The sequence below is a fragment of the Bos grunniens genome, chromosome 5 (assembly GCF_055505025.1).
Source record: "Bos grunniens cultivar Pamir isolate PY7600 chromosome 5, Bosgru_T2T1.0, whole genome shotgun sequence".
Classification (NCBI taxonomy): domain Eukaryota; kingdom Metazoa; phylum Chordata; class Mammalia; order Artiodactyla; family Bovidae; genus Bos; species Bos grunniens.
The window spans coordinates 78,411,150-78,431,932 of NC_141169.1; the positions used below are offsets into that span (position 1 = coordinate 78,411,150).

Sequence of the window (20,783 nt, forward strand, 5' to 3'; positions counted from 1 at the left end):
GTCACATGAGGCTTAACTTGACAAACAGAAAAATAAAACTTGAAAGTAAACTTGAAAATTCAAGATAACGCATTCCAGAAATCTAAGCTGTATCAGCAAGTCCTTTCTGTTGATTTACAATCCACATCAGAAGAGAAACTGGTTTTGTATTTAGACTTTTTAAAATAAAATTTTCAAATTTGTAAAACTTAGCTTGAAAATAAGTTTTCAAAAGCAACTGTCCTATAAATATACACGTATTAATTTTTTAAACTTATATGAATTCATTTTTATTTTTGTTTTCGGGGGGAGAGGGAGAGGCTTCTAAACTTCACATTTTCATTAGGACCTTATCCAATTATATGACTGAAATCTCTTGGTTACGTACTCTCTATGGGCTTTAATTTGGTTCTGCATCCATGAAAGTTCAATGCTGATTCAGCAGGAAAAGAGCTTCCCCTGAATTCATGGTATTCAAGGAATCAAAGAATATGTCCTTGAAAGAGCAAAATGACTGAAAACCAAATATATACCCCATCAAGACCAACTACTGGAGATAATGTATAAATGTAAAACAGACGAACTTTGGGCACTCAAATCCAACAGAAATATATTTTTCAAAGGCAAGGAAAAGAAATAATTAGGATAGGCCTAAAGCAAAAACAGAACAACAACTGTAAGCCGTAACTAGACTTTTATGTCTTAATTACCTCCTTGCTTTATAGTTAGCCACTATCTTAAATTCAGGACTTCTTTTCTTGGAATGAACAGAAGTAAGACACAAATGTTGAAAGGAAAAAAGACAAAATCATTATTTGCAGATGATATGATTGTATTGCTAGGGGGAAAAATTAAAATCAAAGAGATTATTTATATCACCTGAAATTTAATGATGTGGCTAAATATATCAAAATAATTCCTTTATAAGGCAAAAACATCAGAACATCAATAAAATGAAATTTACTAACTACAGCAACAAATAGTGTATTGGGTTGGCCAAAAAGTTTATTCTGTTTTTTCTGTGACATCTTACAATACTTTGGAATAATACTATCAAGAACTGTGTATGAACTATTTGGGGGACAAAGAATGAACTATCAGAAGAAATATTAATAAAAGAAAACTAAATGGAGAAAAATAATGCATTGCTGGATACAAAGATCCATTTTAAAGATGCCAACTCTTTTCAAATTACCAGTCTTTTAGTAAATTTATATATAAATATATATGTAATACATATGTACATTTTTCTAGTAAAATGTCCAGCATACTTTACAAAATGAATTTAACAAAGTGATCCTAAAGTTTATTTGGATTTTTAAAAAATGAAAATACCAATGAAAATTCTATGAGAGGAGTAGTAATAGGTAAAATAACTGTACCAAGTTTTTAAAATACTATAAATATATAGCTATCTCCCAAATTTATAATTCCAGGATAAACCTCTCTTTCCAAGAATTGCACACTTCTACGTCTAACTATCTATTGAACATCTCTGCCTGAATGTTTAATAAAAATCTCGAACGTAACATCCCAAAACTATCTATTGAACATCTATTGCATGAATGTTTAATAAAAATCTCGAACGTAACATCCCAAAACTTAACTCCTGATTTCTCCCCCAAATCAGCTCCTCCTGCATCCTTCCTTGTTTTTGGAAACAGCAACTCCACTCTTCCAGTCACTCAAGCTGAATGCCTGAGAGCCCATCTTTGACTTTTCTATTTCTTTGACATCTTCGCATCCAACCTGACAGCTCATGATGTGAGTTATTTCTTCCAATATGGCCACTTCTTACCACCTCCACCATTTCCACCTGGTCGAAGACATACCATCTCTCACCTAGATTCCTTAATAATTTCCTAAATAAACTCTCTACTTCCACTTCGCCTTGTATAGGCTATAAAACCTAAGCAGATAATGCAAATTCTCTTCTCAAAACTGACTTTCCCTTGCACTGAGGATAAATGCTGCATTCTGTATAAAGATTTAAAAGCCCTTAATAACCTGCACCTCACCTCCATCACTTGATTCCTCTCCCACAACCCTCTCTGGCTTTCCGTGAGTCTCTCTAAGCAGAATCTCACATTCTGTCCTCTCCTCAGCACTTTTTCAGTAACTTGGACAGTGCCAACGTTTACCACAGGCCAGAGTTCTCTTCACGTATCTCCACTTACACACCGAGAGCCCCTCAAAGCTAGGGACTTTTCCACTCTGAGCTCTGTGCTGCTGCTGCCAAGCAAAGGTCCTTATACACAGTATTTCCTGAATCTGCTGAATAAATAACAGCTTGCTGAAAAATCTTTTATTCTACGGCAAATTTAGAGGAAACAAGAATCTAATAATAGATTAATGGTTACACAAACTGGAATATACTCAACTTGATAGAATATCATGCAATTATTAAAAATATGGTCACAAGAACTATGGGGCATAAGGGAAATGTCAACTGGTATACCAATAATGATATTCTATTTGTTGGGTCCCTAGTCTGTGCTAGGAACTATAATAAGCATTTATAAATATTTTATTTAAATCTCACAGGGATTATGAAGTAGGAATTGCTATAATCATTTTTTAGTTATGGAAACTGAGACTCAGAAACTAAGTTCTTTGCCCTACATCTCACTGCTGAGACTAGAATCGCAAGTGAGACCAAAGCTTGGGTCTGATCATTATGCCACACTACCTCCTGGAAGTACAGGGGAAAAAAATACATAACTGAGTATTTGCTATGAACAACTGCAATAAAAAATGAGATTCTTAGAAACCAAAGCCTAAGCCTATCTATCTCAAAATTATAAGAGCAGTTGTGAAGAAGAGATTTTACTGATATTTTCCTTTCTGTTTTCCAAAAATCTTAATGTCACAAATGATAATTTTCTAAAAGTAATATTTATTCTTCCTACACATATTTTTCAAAGTTTACCCCACTATATTCTTGGGTGGATCTACTATCAAGACAATAGAAAAAAGCAAAAATGAATCTGGGTCACCACTTCTAGGAAACTGATTCTGTGGGAATCACTCAGAAAGAAAAAAAAAAAAAAAAAGACAGATCTAAGAAAAGGAAGTAGGCAGTAGTGTCCTTTTTAGCTCCATGTTCACCTCTGGCTGTTCTGACATTGTCTCCACAATAGCACCTTAAGCCACACTGCTCAGAGTGTAATAATAGGGTCCCCATACTTAAGCGGTAGGGCACGTGACAAAGAGTCAATAATCCCCATAAAGGTTCTCAAGATATAAAGTTGTTGGGAACAGAGAAGCCTGATATCTTCTTCAAATACTGGGCAGTTGGCAATGTTGCCTACAAGCTGTTATAGTAGTTACTGTGTCAGCTAAGCAGTGATCAAATAACCCTGGGAGTACTATTCTATCTCCCTTCACTACTGAATCTCCCCACAGACACATATTTTTGTAAGGAAGTTTTCAAGTCCTTAGCTTTTGCAAAGCTCAGTGACAGAACCACTGTTTAGAATTTAAGAAACCTGGACTCTAGTCCTTGCTTAGCCACTGGTATGACATGGCAAGCCATTGCCAGCTCTGGTCCTGTGCATTTCAATTGCAGAAATGAGAGAGCTGAGTTAGATCATCTTCAAAGATCTCTACCATTCTAAAATAATGAGAATGAATGTTGGAAGGAGGGTTCCTCTTCATTCTTACTAATTTCAGCGGAAAGGGAGAAAAAAGCATTACAAGAGCAAGAATAAATGTTTATTTTCCAGAATGAAATGGCATAGTAAAAGTTTCTGGGTACAACCCTTGGCTGTGGTAAGACTCAAAGTTCTGAGCAGCAGGCATCACTAAAGTACCAGGTGAGATGGCAACTGTACCTGCACAAAGATGCCCCAGGTAGGCACACTGAGTAACACTGCCACCAGTTCTGCTCTTCCCACATTCTCTTTTCCTTGCTGAAACCACTTTTTGACAAGTAGCTTATATTATGAGGTGACTGGATATTGTTAGGGTTTTGTCTGTGAATATGAAACAGACTTAAATTATTCTCAGTGTGTTCACAATTTAGTTTCCTTGTGTTACAAACTCAAATTATTTTGTCTAAAAATACAGAATTTTGTATTTTTGCTTAACATTCTATATAACTTTTTTTTGACTGTTTTTTCTTTTGCAACAAGTTCTTTAAAGAAGATTTACAGTAAAAATACACATTTGTAAGGTACAAAGTACCTCACAAGCAAAAGAAAAGAAAAAAAAAACACTGAAATAAAAGGAACTTCTCTGTCCAGTTTGTAAGGTCTTAACAATGATGGAGTAAGGAATTCTCTGGTGGTTCAATGGTTAGGACTCAACACTTTCACTGCTATAGTCCAGGTTCATTCCCTGATGGGGAACTAATGTCGATAAGCTGTACTGCATGGCCAAAACCAAAACAAAACAGGACTCCCCTGGTGGTCCAGTAGCTAAGAATCCACCGACCAATGCTGGGGACATGGGTTCAATCCCCGCTCCAGGAAGATTCCACGTGTCTCGAGGGAACTGAGCCCGTGCACCCTAGAGCCTATGCTCTGCAATAAGAGAAGCCACTGCAAAGAGAAGCCCATGCACTGCACCTAGAGAGCAGTCCCCACTCACCACAAGAGAAAGTCTTCATGCAGCAATGAAGACCCAGCACAGTCAAAAACAAACAAATACCAAATTTTTTAAAAAGAGTCTGTCTTTAAAAACAACAACAAAGAAAAAAACAATGATGGAGAAATAATCTAGCGTGATTTGATGAAAGCATTTTCTTTTAATTGCCCATCATTCCTCTGATATGGTTAGCATAGCAGCAGTACTTTCCTTTCTAGGACCTGTCCAGCTACCATACTGCAAAGAAAAAAGTGTTGAGGTAAGTTCCAGAGTGCTAGCCCTTTTTTCATCAAACTCCAACCATCAGGACTCTAATCCAATTCTACCAATGCCCCAGGGATATTTTTTATTAAAATTAAAAGGATATTATATCTCAGCCAAATGAGAATAATGGGATCCAATTTTTCACATCATTAGATTATTGCTATCTTCATTAGGATAAAATTCCCTGTCTTTTCATACATTTAATATTGATTCTAAAACAGAGGTGGGAGGAAAGTATACAAATATCTGGGTCCTAGTCTGCTGCCTTCCACATTCCTCCTTACCCATATTCTTTCAGTAAGTGATGCACCTAAATTGGAATCTAGATGTTTTAGTTCTTTTATCTTTCTTTGTCTAAGAAACTTTCTGAAATATATGCAAGGGAAGACTTTCTATGCTGAGTACATATATATAACATATGTTTAGTCACTGAGTCATGTCCAAGCCTTTTGCAACCCCATGGATTGTAACCCACCAAGCTCCTCTGTCCATGGGATTTTCCAGACGTGAATATCGGAATGGGTTACCATTTCCTTCTCTGGGAACATAATATATATGCTAAATATTAATATTAGTTATATTAATGACTATATTTTTTCAAATATTTGTGACAAGTGGGAAAAGGATTAAGAACAAAGAATGTTCTATAAACAAGACTTATTGAGCATCTACAATTTCCAAAAGTTCTAACCTAAACTCTGAACACACAAAAAAAGGAGACACTGATTTCCTTCTCTTGATGAGTTTTTAATATGTTCAAAAAACAAAGACTTTCACCCCTTCGGGAGATGAGGGATAGAAAGGCACTTACAACTGGGATAGATGTCTAGCACTTGTTGTTCAGTCCCTCCATTGACTGTCACTGTTCCATTGTTTCCCCATCTGTTTGCCATGAAGTGATGGAACTGGATGTCATGATCTTTGTTTTTTGAATGTTGAGTTTTAAGTAAGCTTTTTCACTCTCCTCTTTCACCTTCATCAACAGGCTCTTCAGTTCCCCTCTGCTTTCTGCCATAAGGGTGGTATCACCTGCATATCTGAGGTTATTGATATTTCTCCCAGCAATCCTGATTCTAGCTTGTGCTTCATCCAGCCTTGCATTATGCATGATGTACTCTGCATACAAGTTAAAAAGCAAGGTGACAATATACAGCCTTGACATACTCCTTTCCAAATTTTGAACCAGTCCATTGTTCCATGTCTGGTTCTAACTATTGCTTCTTGACCTGCATACAGATTTTTCAGGAGGCAGGTAAGGTGGTCTGGTAGTCCCATCTCTTTAAGAATTTTCTATAGCTTGTTGTGATCCACACGGTCAAAGCTTTAGCATAGTCAATGAAGCAAAAGCAGATGTTTTTCTGGAATTCTCTTGCTTTTTCTATGATCCAACAGATGTTGACAATTTGATCTGTGGTTCCTCTGCCTTTTCTAAATCCAGCTTGACCATGTGGGAGTTCTCGGTTCATGTACTGTTAAAGCCTAGCTTGAAGAACCTTGAGCATTACTTTGCTAGCATATGAAATGAGTACAGTTGTGCAGTAGTTTGAGCATTCTTTGGCATTGCCCTTCTTTGGGATTGGAATGAAAACTGACCTTCTCAGTCCTGTGGCCATGGCTGAGTTTTCCAAATTTGCTGGCATATTGAGTGTAGCACTTTAACACTAGGACTAGGTTAAGTGAAAAAAATACATCACACAAACATCATTCTGTAAAAACGATCAAAATATCAATGTTATGAATGTTCTTTTTCATACTTTAGGGACTGAGATCAAGCTACAATGAAAACTGTATCAATCCCAGTTCTGTGCATATAAAAATCCAAGGCTGAACAGTTAATCCTCAAAACTTAAAAAATATCCTGAAGGACCAAATCATACAACTATTGCTCTAGATCAAATTTATGCAAAAACTGTTTAGTATTCTACAGGGTTTCCTTTGAGGAATGAAAGCAAATTCAGTAAAAACTGAATGATCAACTGAACCCTTATTGTTGAAGCCTAGGGATTTACAGACTTCCCTCTGAGATATTACAGTTTTGGTTCCAGACCATAGCAATAAAACAAGTCATACAAATTTTTTGGTATCCCGAGGCATATAAAAGTTATGGTTCCACTATAGTATAGTCTATTAAGTGTGCAATAACAATGTACATACTTGAATTTTAAAATATTTTATTGTTAAAAACTGCTGACCATCATCTGACAATGCAGGGTTACCACAAACCTTCAGTTTATAAAAAAAAATAAAAAGGAAGTATCTGCAAAGTGCAATAAAGTAAAGCACAAGAAAACAAGGTATGATTGTATTTACAGTCTCTAATCTGAGCTCATAAAATCAATTCTTTCTAACCTAGCTACTTTTTTTACCCCAAATCCAAACTGCAGAAAGAGAAAAGTAGCCTAGTTTTGTGGGCAAGGACTAAAGTGAACATTTGTGGGCTGTGTGGGTGGCAGAGGTATGTATGTGGGATGAGTGGTGTGTGTATGATACAGGAGCGTGCACAGATGGGTGAGAGGGGTGTGTGGGCAAGGGGGAAGTAAAGGGGTATTTGGGAAAGCTTCTTAATCTGACCTATAAATTATATCTAAAAACTTAGATTTTTTTTCTGGGGTAACCAGAGGATAACCACTTGAATAAGGGGCAAATCAAGGTTAGTTAATGCTGTAAACACAGATTCCCAAACTCTGAGCAAGGCAGGATATACTTACAAATATTCTTGCCCCACAAGTTATCAGTGGAAAGACTTCTCAGCTACAACCTCTGAGCTTTGAGGCTTTCATCTAAGAAACAGGCATAATATTTGGTACTTCCCTCTCAAGAAGATCAATGAGATCACAAAGGTAAACCCTCTTGGGATACATAGAAAATTATATAGCTGTAAGAAGTTTTAAACAAGTTTAAAAGGGCAGGGAGGGAGGGAGACACAACTGTCTGCTCTGAGCCAAGAATAGCAAAGGATGACTTCCTGTTATGAGAAAAAAAAAAAAAAAAAAACCCAAACACTGAAGTCTCTTCCAAAAAACAAAAACCCTCAAAACCCAAAATAAAACAAAAAGCTCTTGGTTCTATCTATATTCTTCTCAAGCTGTCTAATCTCATCCTTTTTCTTGTTTACACTTCTCAAAACTTGGGAACCCCAGGTCACTGCCTCCATTTCCTCACCTCCCCTTTAGCCCACCTGTCTGACTGACACAGACCTGATCCTGCTTCCACAAGGCCAGTGGCCCACTGCAATCAGCAGCCCACCCCTCCTACCCCGTACTTCTCTGGGAGCATCTGACAGTGAACCGCATTTTCATTTTTTACATTCTTTCCTCCCGGGCGCCTTCACAGCTAACACTCCTGCTTCTTTAGGACTCTTTCCAGTAAACTCCTTTCTTCTTTGCTTCAATCAGCAACTGTTCTCCCTCCTCCATCACATCCAATCAATCAGGGCTGTCCAATTTTACTGAATAAACATTCATAAAACATATCACCAGTAAATATGTTTAGATATTATACAGCAATTAGTAGGCAAAACATGAAGTTGCTAGTTCAAACATGGAACCCCAGTGACTGAACAGAAGGCTTTTGATCTTTATAAAAAGAAAACAAGCCAAATAATACCTTACTGAGTGTACAGTTGAAGGTGAGTAAAAGTAAAGGCCTTGTTACCTTCCCTCATAAGCTGAAAGTTGTATAGGAATTTAATACTTCCTTACCAAGTTCTTCAAGTCCCTTGCACTTGCAGTTCCCTCTGCTTCATATGTTTTATCCAGATTTTCCTCTCGCTTCCATAACACATTTCATGCAAATCTGCACTTTGATGCCACTTTCTCAGGTGGGCCTTTCTTTCTTCACAATCCCATTTTGGTCACTTTCTATTAATCCTAGCACTTTGGTCTTTGGTATTTAATAGCACTTATCACTGTGCAACATTATATTAAATGTTTCTTTTTCACTCTTTTTATTTTTGGCTCTTAACCTATTTTTCAATGGACAAAAGTCTCAATTGGGAACTTCACAAAAGGTCTCCAATAAGCATATAAAAATTATTAATCAGAGACATGTAAATTAAAATCACAAAATGATACCACTAGATACCTGCCACATGGCTAAAATTGTTTTAGATCAAGTACTGGCTAGGAAGGGGAATTAGAGTATTCACACACTAAAACCACTATGGAAAACCTTCAGGCAACATCTCCTAAAGCTGAACATACGCACTTGCAACAATTCCACTAACTGATGTACAATAATGTGCATAAAAACTTTCATCATAGTAGTTGATGTCATTAACAGCAAAATGGAAATAAAATACTATTCACAATAAAAAAAACCTACTGCTACAATATGCTATAGATAGGTCACAAACTTTGGAAGCATGATCTTGGATTTGAATTCCAGGTAACACTACAATGCTGCTGTAACACTGAATATGTTGATAAGGGTTATAACCTTATTGAGTCTGTTTTCTCACCACCGGAAAATTAAGGTCATATCACAGTTCTTACAAGCCTATTCTGAGGATTAGAAATAATGTGCATACAATACAAAGTACTGTGTCTAATAGGTACTCAGTAAACAACAAGACTAGGATTCAGGAGATACAATTATACCACTCAGGATCAATTACCAATCCTTCTTATACATAAACTTTCTTCCGGTAAAATAAAGATGATGTTTCCCCTGACCTGCCAAACAAATCTATAGCACTGCTGTTACCAACTCAGTCATCACGAAAACTACAAGGATCAGATTATAGCATTTTATTATTCAGCTATTTTATGGACCAATTGCAGCTGTTGGCCCTAATGCCACAGGATCAAATGAGTTGGGAAGATGAAAACAAATGGGTAGGAGAAGCGCCAAGAAGTGTATAAACAGCTGGACAGGAGTCCAGTTGGTTCCATTTCAAAGCTGATTCTGAGGATGCTGTGAGCACTGTATGCACACTCTGGAGAAGCATATGTAGGTTGGGATGGCTTAAAAAAAGAATGCGGGCAAAAAAAAAAAAAAACCCTTGAACTACTGCGGCTTTCACCCTAGTTCTGAGTTTCCTTTGGTCTTATAAATAAATCTATCCATACTTACATTAGAGAATAAAAACTACAAGTCCAATAATAAATCCTATTTTGACTTCTTTTTAATATAAAATATATGTATCTATACTTCCCTGGTGGCTCAGAAGGTAAAACATCTGCATATATATATGTATCTATATATATAATCTGGTATTTAATAGCAAAAAAATCCTAAATTTTAAAATTATAATAAAAATTAGGAGAAATGACTATTTCTAAGTGTAATACATGTTCTCTAAAATTTTACTCATTTATGAAGGAAAGTCAGATATTTTGTACATGTTGACTTCAGTCATGCCCGACTCTGTGAGACCCCATGGACTGTAGCCCACCAGGCTCCTCTGTCCATGGGATTCTCCAGGTAAGAATACTGGAGTGGATTGCTATGCCCTCCTCCAGGGGATCTTCCTGATCCAGGGATCAAACCCACATCTCTTACTCTCCTGAATTGCCAGGCAGGTTCTTTATCACTAGTGTCACCTGGGAAGCCCTGTATTAACTTACATTCCCATCTAAACTACCAAGGTAGATGCAGAAGCAGTATAAAGAAAAAAGGAATCCCCTATAATCTTGAAATTAAATATTCCAATCCAAAACAATTACTTGGAAAAAAACACTCCAAACTTTCATATTTTGATTGTATATTCATATTTTTCTTGCTATTTGTATTCTATTAAAATTTATCATCATGCCTATAAAGTTTTAAATAGAAGACACATTAAAGAATTTATGTTACTTTGTTACTTTAAGTTACTCTAAATTCAGTTCCATTCATTCCACAAGGTAGGTCAGTACTCCATGCTGGTGCAAGTCTGTGACATAGGGGCCTCTACACAATGGGAATGAAAAACAACAAGCTTTTTCTTTCTCTTGTGGCTGAATTATTGGGAGAATCTCAGGCCAGGCCATTTCTAAGCTAGTGAAACAAGGAAAAACCAAAGGCTTTGGCCGAAGTCTTGTGAATCTGTGTTTTTCCTGGCACTAGTATTTTCATAGCCCAAGCTTTCTATGCATAGATTTAGTTTTCCATTCACATGAAGCTTGTGGCATAAAAGAACCTGCTTTAGTTAAGGAAGTTCTCTTTCAGTGTTCAATGATCACCTATTTGCAAATATTCTATAAATCCCAGTCCATGAAGAAAGCAATGTCATCCACATTTGAAAAATAGCTAGCACACAGGCTGCCTGCCACACAGAAGTAAAAGTTTTTTAAATGTGTGATTCATAAGTTTAAACAAACATGGAATCCAACACATTTGTTTAAAATCCTAATTCAACGCTTGTCCTTAAGTTCTAAGTGGTCTAAGGACCACTGGTGGTCCCGTGGTTAAGAATCTGCCTGCCAATGCAGAGCACTCAGGTTTGATCCCTCATCCAGGAAGATCCCACATGCAGCAGGGCAACTAGGCCCAAGCACCGTAACTACTGAAGCCCATGTACCTAGAGCCTGTGCTCTGCAACAATTGAAAACACCGTAACAAGAAGCCTGTCAATGCAACTAAGGAGTAGACTCCACTCGCCACAACTAGAGAAAGCCCATTCACAGCACAAAGATCTAGCACAGTCAAAAGTAATACATTAAAAAAACAAACAAATTAATTACAAAACAATTCTAAGGTATAGCTATTATGAATGTCTTAAATCAGGAATACAAATGCAATGGGAGGGGACTTCCTCAGTGGTCCAATGATAAAGAATCCACCTTCCAATGCAAGGCACACAGCTTTGATCCCTATGGGGAAACTAAGATCCCACATGCCCAGGAAAAACTAAACCCACCAACCACTACTAGAGAAGCCGGCACACCACAACGAAGACCCAACACAGAGATGAATAAATAAATAAAGTTAAGAAAAAACAAATACAATGGGATTTTCCCCCCAAGTCATCTTGCAAAGATAATCTTTAAAAAATGGTAATGTTCTCTGATTTATAGTTCAAAATCTTTAAAGATGTTAAATATCCAACAATAGAGTGCATGCCAACTAAAGTATTACTTTTTAACAGAATATCATATAGCTATTGAATTTTTACTAAGAAGTTTTGTAATGTGAAATATTTAATGTTATTTGGAAAGGGGAAAGAATGATTTTTAAAAATCCATGTAAATTATGACCTCAGCTTTACCAAACAACAAATACAAAGGGTAAGAACACATCAAAATGTTATCAGTAGTTACACCCAAATGTTCATTTTCCTTCTCCTTATTACAGATAAAAAATATGTTTTAAAATGTTTTTTTCTGAATAAAACATTCACTTAATGTGGTTTTTCAGTTAAACAGAAAAGACCCTGAAAACATTAAAGCCACAATGCTAGGAGGATCTAGGCAAGTCAACTAGACTTTGGAGACCAATAAATCATTGGTAATTTTAAGAAATCCTTAACTTTGTTGCATTGCCAATGCACCTTGCTGATGTTTTAGAAATAGAGAGAATTTTATCCTCAAATAATTGATGACTGAGAGAATATTAAATGTATAAATACATTCTAAGAAACTTGTTGAAATGTAGTTTTTACATATTAGAAATGGAAGTAGCAGAAATAGAAAATAGAAATAGGAGGAATGAGGCTATAATAAAGACTCAGCTAAGATAGGTGAACGCTGATTGCACACAGCACAGTTCACTTTCACTGCTCTCAGGGAACACTGCTATGCTACGAATCCACAGGAAGAAATGTCATTACCTCAAGTAATTGTACTTGGGCCATAAAAATAAGAAAAACTGTACCTCTGTGTTAAAATCACAGCATGAAACCATTCTAAACAAGAGGCAGGATAATTTTTCAATCATGATACAAATTACTTATAATTTGGTAGTAAACAAAGAGATAAATACCAGTTACTTTACCTACTCATATACTTTGCATACTCAAAAAGTTCAAATGTTTTTAAACTAAAATATTTTAAAAATAGAAACTGCAAAAACAATACTCACAGCCCCCCATAAAGAATTCCTTTCAAACAACATCCAGCAGCACCTTTTTTTCTTCTGATTAATCATTCTTAATTCCTGCTTGTGGAGGGACTATCTGGATCTACAGTTTGTGGGTAAAATCTATAGGTATTCTTCATTTAGACACCAGTCACGCACACATCTTCTGCTCGACAGGGTAAAGAACTAACTAAGGGGAAGTGCAGAGCTACGTTTCATAACTCCTTCCACCACTGATGCAGCCTCAAAGAACTACGCAAGTAATGAATTTCAAAATTCTACAAAGGTATTTCAAAATTCTACAAAGGTATTTCAAAATGTAGTGAGAGAACTCTAGAGCACTGTGGCAAAATGGGAAGGATGGGGCCAACTACATGTGATTTAATTGTAGTTATAGTCATTAAATTTACAAACTATCCTTGAAAACTAGGTCTTAAAGAATTTCAAATTTTTTTCATGGTCATAAGAAAAAAAAAAATCATAAGAAATGCTGAAAAACAAAACCATGTCCATCTCCCCCAAAACAAGTCTTTTATCTCTTCCCAGGTTACTAGCAATCCCAAATGACTTCATTGAAAACAAAAATTAGAATTTTAAAGAGGCACCAATGAGCGAATTTCCCATCCTTGTCATGCTAATAAGATAAATTACTAATCAAGGTTAATGTTTTAGATAATATATAACACAGACTTGTCAAAACATCTAAGGTTTATCATCACACGGATTTAACATTTACGTAGTGACACTAATTTCCCTTTCATGTGATGTTTAGATGGTATAGTCAGAATCAAACTATAATAATCTAGACTCAGAATAACTTTATAACATCACTTCTTCAAATTATTGTGTTTCTGAAAGAATTGAAAGTCATGTACTAACTTAAAGTACTTGAGGAAATTTTGATAGGTAGAATAAAACAAAACATGGAGAAAACTACTCAGAGAAACACACACTAAAATTACAAACCCTTAGAAATTTAGAAATCCTCCCTTTGTATGGATAAGAAAACTGAGATCAAGAGTGTTAAGGAAGGCTAGATATAGACATATTGATATTAAAGAGACAAGATATATACATTTCAGACATTCTGATAGGCTTTCTTCAGTTCAATTTCCATGGCATTTTATTTCTAAATTAGGACTTTCTTAAACATGCTTTCGCAGGGTGGTAGTTTTGAGAGCTAATAACTGGCCTACAACAAGCTCTTCCTGTCAATCAATGTTGTTATTGCAAGCTTTCATTGCAAGCTTTGAAAGCTTATTTCTATGAAATGAAAGGTATAATAATGAGACATGCCACGTTCATGTGATGTGAAGAAGTATCCAATGGCTAACACTTTCCAAATTTCACCAACCTATGCCAGCATCCCCGCCCAGATCAGCTGAAGGCTGAGAGTGTCCTCTGCAGAGTCAGCGTAGGTTTTGCACGGGAAGTGTTGCTCTATGTGCTCGGGCATAATTGATGAAGCCAAATGAGGATGTCAGCATTTTTGGTTCCTTCTCTCTAGCTCAGAAGAGTACAGCAGGAAACTTCACACTGACCACATGCCAGTGAACCACTGGCTGAAACTGGACCTGTTCTGCCCTGCTACAGTGTACCAGGGCTGGAAGTACCCAAATACGCATGTTGGCTCTGGTTCTGGACATCTTCTTTTTCAATGTTTTAGCAGTTTGGCAGGCAAAGAAAAAGAAAATTCATATGGAATATTTTCTGATTATTTGACATTGTACATTGTAGATTTTTAATATCTTTATAATTAGCTAAACTTTTTCACTGTTTATTCAGATATTATGTGAATATAGCTCTAGAAATCTGTTTCAGGGATTGTACTGAAATAAAATTTCATACATATGTGCTTTCTTTCCCCTTAGTTTTCTGTTTACACTTTGGTCTGCTAGTTTTTATAAAAACAGATTTATACCTCTTAACTTTAAATCAAGTAATTTAAATTAATTCATTCATACAATAAATTGAGAACAGCTTTAAGAATCATAGTATCAACCAATCTGTTATAAAGCTAAAATTAGTAATCCTCTCAAAAAAGAAAAAAACATTATTATGTGGCTAAAAATAAATCTTAATTAAAAAAAAAAAGGGCAAAGCTATTTATCTGCTCTTAACACCACAATCATTGGAGAAGGAAATGGCAACCCACTCCAGTGTTCTTGCCTGGAGAATCCCAGGGACGGGGGAGCCTGATGGGCTGCCGTCTATGGGGTCGCACAGAGTCAGACACGACTGAAGTGACTTAGCTGCAGCAGCAACAGCACAATCATTCCATTCCATGTCTTGATAAAATTAATGTTATATTAATAATTACACCTGTGTGTTACTTTGCACCCTTCTCGTAACAACCCTAACAAAAAGGCATTAATTAGCCCTACTGTATAGGTGATGAAACTATACGGCAGAGCTGCAATTCAAATCTTAGACTTTTTAACTTCAAAACCTGAACTTGATCCCTGGGTCAGAAAGATCCCCTGGAGAAGGGAATGGCAACCCACTCTATTTATTCTTGCCTGGAGAATCCCATGGACAGAGGAGCCTGGCAGGCTACAGTCCATGGGGTCACACAGAGCTGGACACAACTGAAGCGACTTAGCATTCAAGAGGCTCTTTAGTTCCTCTTCACTTTCTGCCATTAGAGTGGTATCATCTGCATATCTGAGGTTGTTGATATTTCTCGCAGTAATCTTGATGTCAGTTCATGATTCACCCAGCATGGCATGCACCCCCATGTTCATTGCAGCACTCTTTGCAATAGCTAAGACATGGAAGCAACCTAAATGTCCATCAATAGAGGAATGGATAACGAAGATGTGGCACACATATACAATGGAATATTACGCATCCATTTAAAAGAATGAAATAATATCACTTGCAGCAACATTGGTGGATCTAGAGACTGTCATGAGTGAAATAAACTGACAGAGAAGCAAAAATATCATATGATATCCCTTATATGTGCAATCTAAAAAGAGATGATAGAAATGAACTTATCTACAAAACAGAAACAGACTCACAAACTTAAGAGAATGAACTTGTGGTTCCTACGGAGAAGGATGGGAAGAAGGGTTACTAGAGTTTTGGATCAGCATGAGACGATGCTGTATTTTAAACAAATAACCAATAAGGATCATCTGTATAGCATATATTTTAATAAATATGCTATATTTTAAATAAATAACCAACAAGGACTTTCTGTATAGTGTAGGGAACCCTGCTTAATGTTATGTGGCAGCCCAGATGGGAGGGAAGTTTAGGGGAGAATGGCACATGTATATGTAAGGCTATGTCCCTTTGCTGTCCACCTGAAACTATCACGACATTGTTAATTAGCTATACTCTAAGCTCAACATTCGGAGAAGGCAATGGCACCCCACTCCAGTACTCTTGCCTGGAAAATCCCATGGATGCAGGAGCCTGGTGGGCCGCAGTCCATGGGGTTGCTAAGAGTTGGACACGACTGAGCGACTTCACTTTCTTTCACTTTCATGCATTGGAGAAGGAAATGGCAACCCACTCCAGTGTTCTTGCCTGGAGAATCCCAGGGACGGCAGAGCCTGGTGGGCTGCCGTCTATAGGGGTCGCACAGAGTTGGACACGAGTGAAGCGACTTAGCAGCAGCAGCAGCAGCAGCAAGCTCAACATTCAGAAAACTAAGATCATGGCATCTGGTCCCATCACTTCATGGCAAATAGATGGGGAAACAGTGGAAACAGTGTCAGACTTTATTTTTGGCGGCTCCAAAATCACTGCAGATGGTGATTGCAGCCATGAAATTAAAAGACACTTACTCCTTCGAAGGAAAGTTATGACCAACCTAGATAGTATGTTAAAAAGGAGAGAGAGCACTTTGCCAACAAAGGTCCATCTAGTCAAGGCTATGGTCACGTATGGATGTGAGAATTGGACTGTGAAGAAAGCTGAGCACAGAAGAATTGATGCTTTTGAACTGTGGTGTTGGAGAAGACTCTTGAGAGTCCCTTGGACTGCAAGGAGATCCAACCAGTCCATCCTAAAGGAGATGAGTCCTGGGTGTTCATTGGAAGGACTGATGCTGAAGCTGAAACTCTAATACTTTGGCCACCTCATGTGAAGAGTTGACTCATTGGAAAAAACCCTGATGCTGGGAGGGATTGGGGGCAGGAAGAGAAGGGGACGACAGAGGATGAGATGGCTAGATGGCATCACCGACTCGATGGACATGAGTTTGAGTGAACTCTGAGAGTTGGTGATGGACAGGGAGGCCAGGTGTGCTGCGATTCATGGGGTCGCAAAGAGTCAGACACGACTGAGTGACTGAACTGAACTGAATACAAAATAAAAAGTTGAAAAAAAAACAAAAGTGATCTCTAAAATGCACACTTCCTGCTATTCTCCCAAAGTTTTCCCCAAATTTCTAACTTCAGAAAGAATAAGAAAAACTTCTACCTCTATGTCTGAGTTTTCTTAGTTTTAACCCTCAAATTCAAAGCTTAAAAATGTTCATGTCTGGTAAAGCAAATTTCCTCCTTTTACTTCATGTAACTCTTCCCATTACTAAACTCCTCAAAACTTTGTTATCTAATCTACTTATAAAGTGAACCATTTTATACCTAGCCTAAAACATTAGAATCATTTAGAATAACTTATTCTATAGTCCACTAGAGCAACAGTCAGTTTTAATTTTACTCATTAGTTATGAGAAAGAGAAGAGTCACTTCCTCAAGGTCACTCTGAGCCAGAAATAGAATTTTGGTTTAAGGTCTGGTCACTAAATCATGCTTCCTCTGCAACAGTGAGCCACTATTGGTAAACTTGTCACCAAGTGACAGAAAATAACAAAAACTACGGGATACTTAAAATACTTTTTCTGTTGATACTTATTTCCCCTACCTGTCCACTCCTTCTATTTTGGCCATTGCCAATATATTCTACATTGTAGTATGAAAAGAAACCACAATTGCCTCGGCAGATAAAGAAAAAAGTCTATTCCTATTTCAAACATGAAGCAAATGTTTCATTTCCTTTTCTTATTAAAATATGGGATATAACCTCAAAAATTATGATAGCTTTTAGAAGTGTCATATTAAATCTACTTTTTTCTATTTAAATTTTACTGGTACATAGTATTATCTTTTGCCTTATAAACTTAAGATAGTTCACTAAGAAATGTGTAAATGTTCACATGTATGGCAACAGGCATCAATGTTTTGTCTAAAGCAGTGGTACCAACTGAACTTTCTGTTATTGATGGAAATGTTCTATATTTGTGCTATAGTATAAAGTAGCTATATGAGCATTTGAAACATGACTTGTATGATCAAGCAATGTGTGATCAAGGAACTAAAATCTTATTTTAGTTAATTTTAGTTGTAAGAGCAACCTGTGGCTAGTGGACACAGCTCTAAAGCCTAGGTGTATGTGTGTGTATTTTTTTTAATAAAATATATAAAGTTAATAACTTTTATTTTGAAGTAATTATTGACTCACAGGAAGTTACAAAAATAGTACAGAGAGGCCTAATTTCCCTTAAGAAAGAAAGATAGCACTAAGTCGTGTCCGACTCTTGCGATCCCATGAACTGTAGCCTGCCAGGCTCCTCTGTCCATAGGATTCTCCAGGCAAGAATACTGGAGTGGGTTGCCATTTCCTTCTCCAGGGCAACTTCCTGACCCAGGAATTGAACCCAGGTCTCCCACACTGCAGGCAGATTTTTTACCAACTGAGCTATGCGGGAAGCCCCAGTTTCCCCTAATCATTATGTCATATTATTTAACTATAGTACAATATCAAAACCAGGAAACTGACATTTGTACAATGTGTTTGTTTAGTTCTATGCCATTTTATCACTTGCATAGACTTGTGTAACCTCTTACCACAATGAAGATACTGAACAATTTCCATCATCATGAAGAGCTCCCTCATGCCACCCCTTTATAGGGTGAACATAAGGAGAACACCCTTCTCCCCACCTTCTCTAACCCCTGGTAGCCACTAATCTATTCTATATAACATGCTGTCATTTACAGAATGCACTGTTAAGTGGAATCACACAGTATGTGACTTTTTGAGACTGCCGTTTTTTCACTTCGCATAATACCCTTGAGCTCCATTCAACTTCTTGTATGCATCAAGAGAGTGTTCTTTTTTACTTCTTTGTTGAATTCCATACTGTGGATATTCCATAGTTAACTTAGCCATTCATGTTAATGAACATGAGGATGTTCACAGCCTGGACTATTACAACAAATAAAACTATGAACATTTTGCACAGGTTTTAGTGTAGATCTAAGTTCTCATTTCTCTGCAACAAATGTTCCAAAGTGCAGATGCTAGATTATATGATGAGTGTCCACATGTGCTTATTTTCACTTGTCATCTGTGGATTTTTTTTCATGTTGTCTCCCCATTTTCTAATTAGATTGTTTGGGTTGTTTTACTGTTAAGTTTTGAGAGTTCTTTACATATTTTAGAGAGGATCCTTTGTCAAATATAGAGCTTCAAAATATTTTTCCAGTCTATAGCTTCTCTTATCACCCTTTTAACAGACAAAATTTTAAATTTTGATGAAATTTTATCAATCTTTTACTATTCACGCTTCTGGTCACATGACTAATAACTTTTATAACATTATTTATTGACGTACAGTTGATTTATAATGTGTTAGTTTCAGGTGTACAGCAAAGTAATCAGATATATATATATATTATGTCTCCACCCTTTTCTAGACTGTTTTCCCATACAGGGCATTACAGAGTATTGAGTAGAGTTCCCTGTGCTATACAATAGGTTCTTACAAATTATCAATCTTATACACAGTAGTGTATATATGTCAATCCCAATTTCCCAATTTATCCCTCCCCGCCCATCCTTTGATAACTGTAAGCTTGTTTTCTACATCTGGGACTCTAATTCTGTTTTGTAAATAAGCTCATTTATACCTTTTTTAAGATTCCACATATAAGCAAGATCATATATATTTGTCTTTCTGTGTCTTACTTCACTCAGTATGACAATCTCTAGTACCATTCACGTTGCTGCAAATGGCATTATCTTGTTTTTTTTATGGCTGTGTAACATTCCATTGCATATATGTACCAAATCTTCTTTATACATTTCTTTGTTGATGAACATTTAGGCTGTGTCCATGTCCGGGCTATTGTAAACAGTGCTGCAATAAACATTGGGGTGCATTTATCTTTTTGAATTACGGTTTTCTCTGGGTATATATTGCTAATAACTTTTTACCAATCCCAGATCCTGAAGATTTCCTTCTATGTTATCTTTTTAAATGTTTACAGTTTTTTATGTTTTACATTGAAATTGATAATCTATTTTGAATTAATTTATAGTCATATTGTAAGGTTTAGTTTTTTTTGTTTGTTTTTGTCTATACCTATCCAACTGCTCAAGCATCATTTGCTGAAAAGACAAACTGTATTACTTTTGAACCTTTGTCAAAAATCAGCTGGCTGTACCTGTATGGGGCTATTTCTAAGTTCTCTATTCTGTTGCATTAATCTATTTGTCCCTCTGGCAACCACAGAGTTGATTACTATAGCCACATAATGTTTTAAAACTAGATCAAGTAATTTTCTCAACTTTACTCTTCTTTATCTAAATTGTTTTGGGTATTCTAGTCACTTTGTCTTCCCATATAAATTTCAGAATAACCTTATTCATACCTACACAGATTTTCAGAGAATCTTGGGAAGAATTGTTAAACCTGTATATTAATTTGGGAGATCATCATCTTTACAATACTGAGAGTCTTTCAGACCATGAACATAGTATATGTCTCTCCATTTATATAGACCTTTGATTTCATCATCAGCAATTTATAGATTTCCTGGGTATATCTTTTAAAAGCAAGTCAAATGATGAACTAGAAACAGCTTGTAAATGCTACCAAAATAAAAAGTGGTAGTCCAAATAGTTTTAGGAGTCAAAACAATCTTGGCTAACAGAGT

At 36.5% G+C, this 20,783-nt stretch overlaps 1 protein-coding gene across 3 annotated transcripts in view; it reads right to left on the reverse strand.

Moving 5' to 3' along the window:
- Positions 1–20,783, reverse strand: part of FGD4 (FYVE, RhoGEF and PH domain containing 4) — a 234,487-nt gene that overhangs the window by 141,717 nt on the left and 71,987 nt on the right. The window contains exon 1 of one of the 3 annotated variants that reach the window (XM_086401418.1): positions 12,832–13,081. The exons of the other annotated variants lie outside the window; for them this stretch is intronic. Within the exon in view, the coding sequence (XP_086257544.1) occupies positions 12,832–12,841 (10 nt within the window). The 5' untranslated portion in view covers positions 12,842–13,081. Of the gene's footprint in view, positions 1–12,831; positions 13,082–20,783 lie in introns of those variants that run through there. 3 annotated transcript variants of the gene reach the window in all.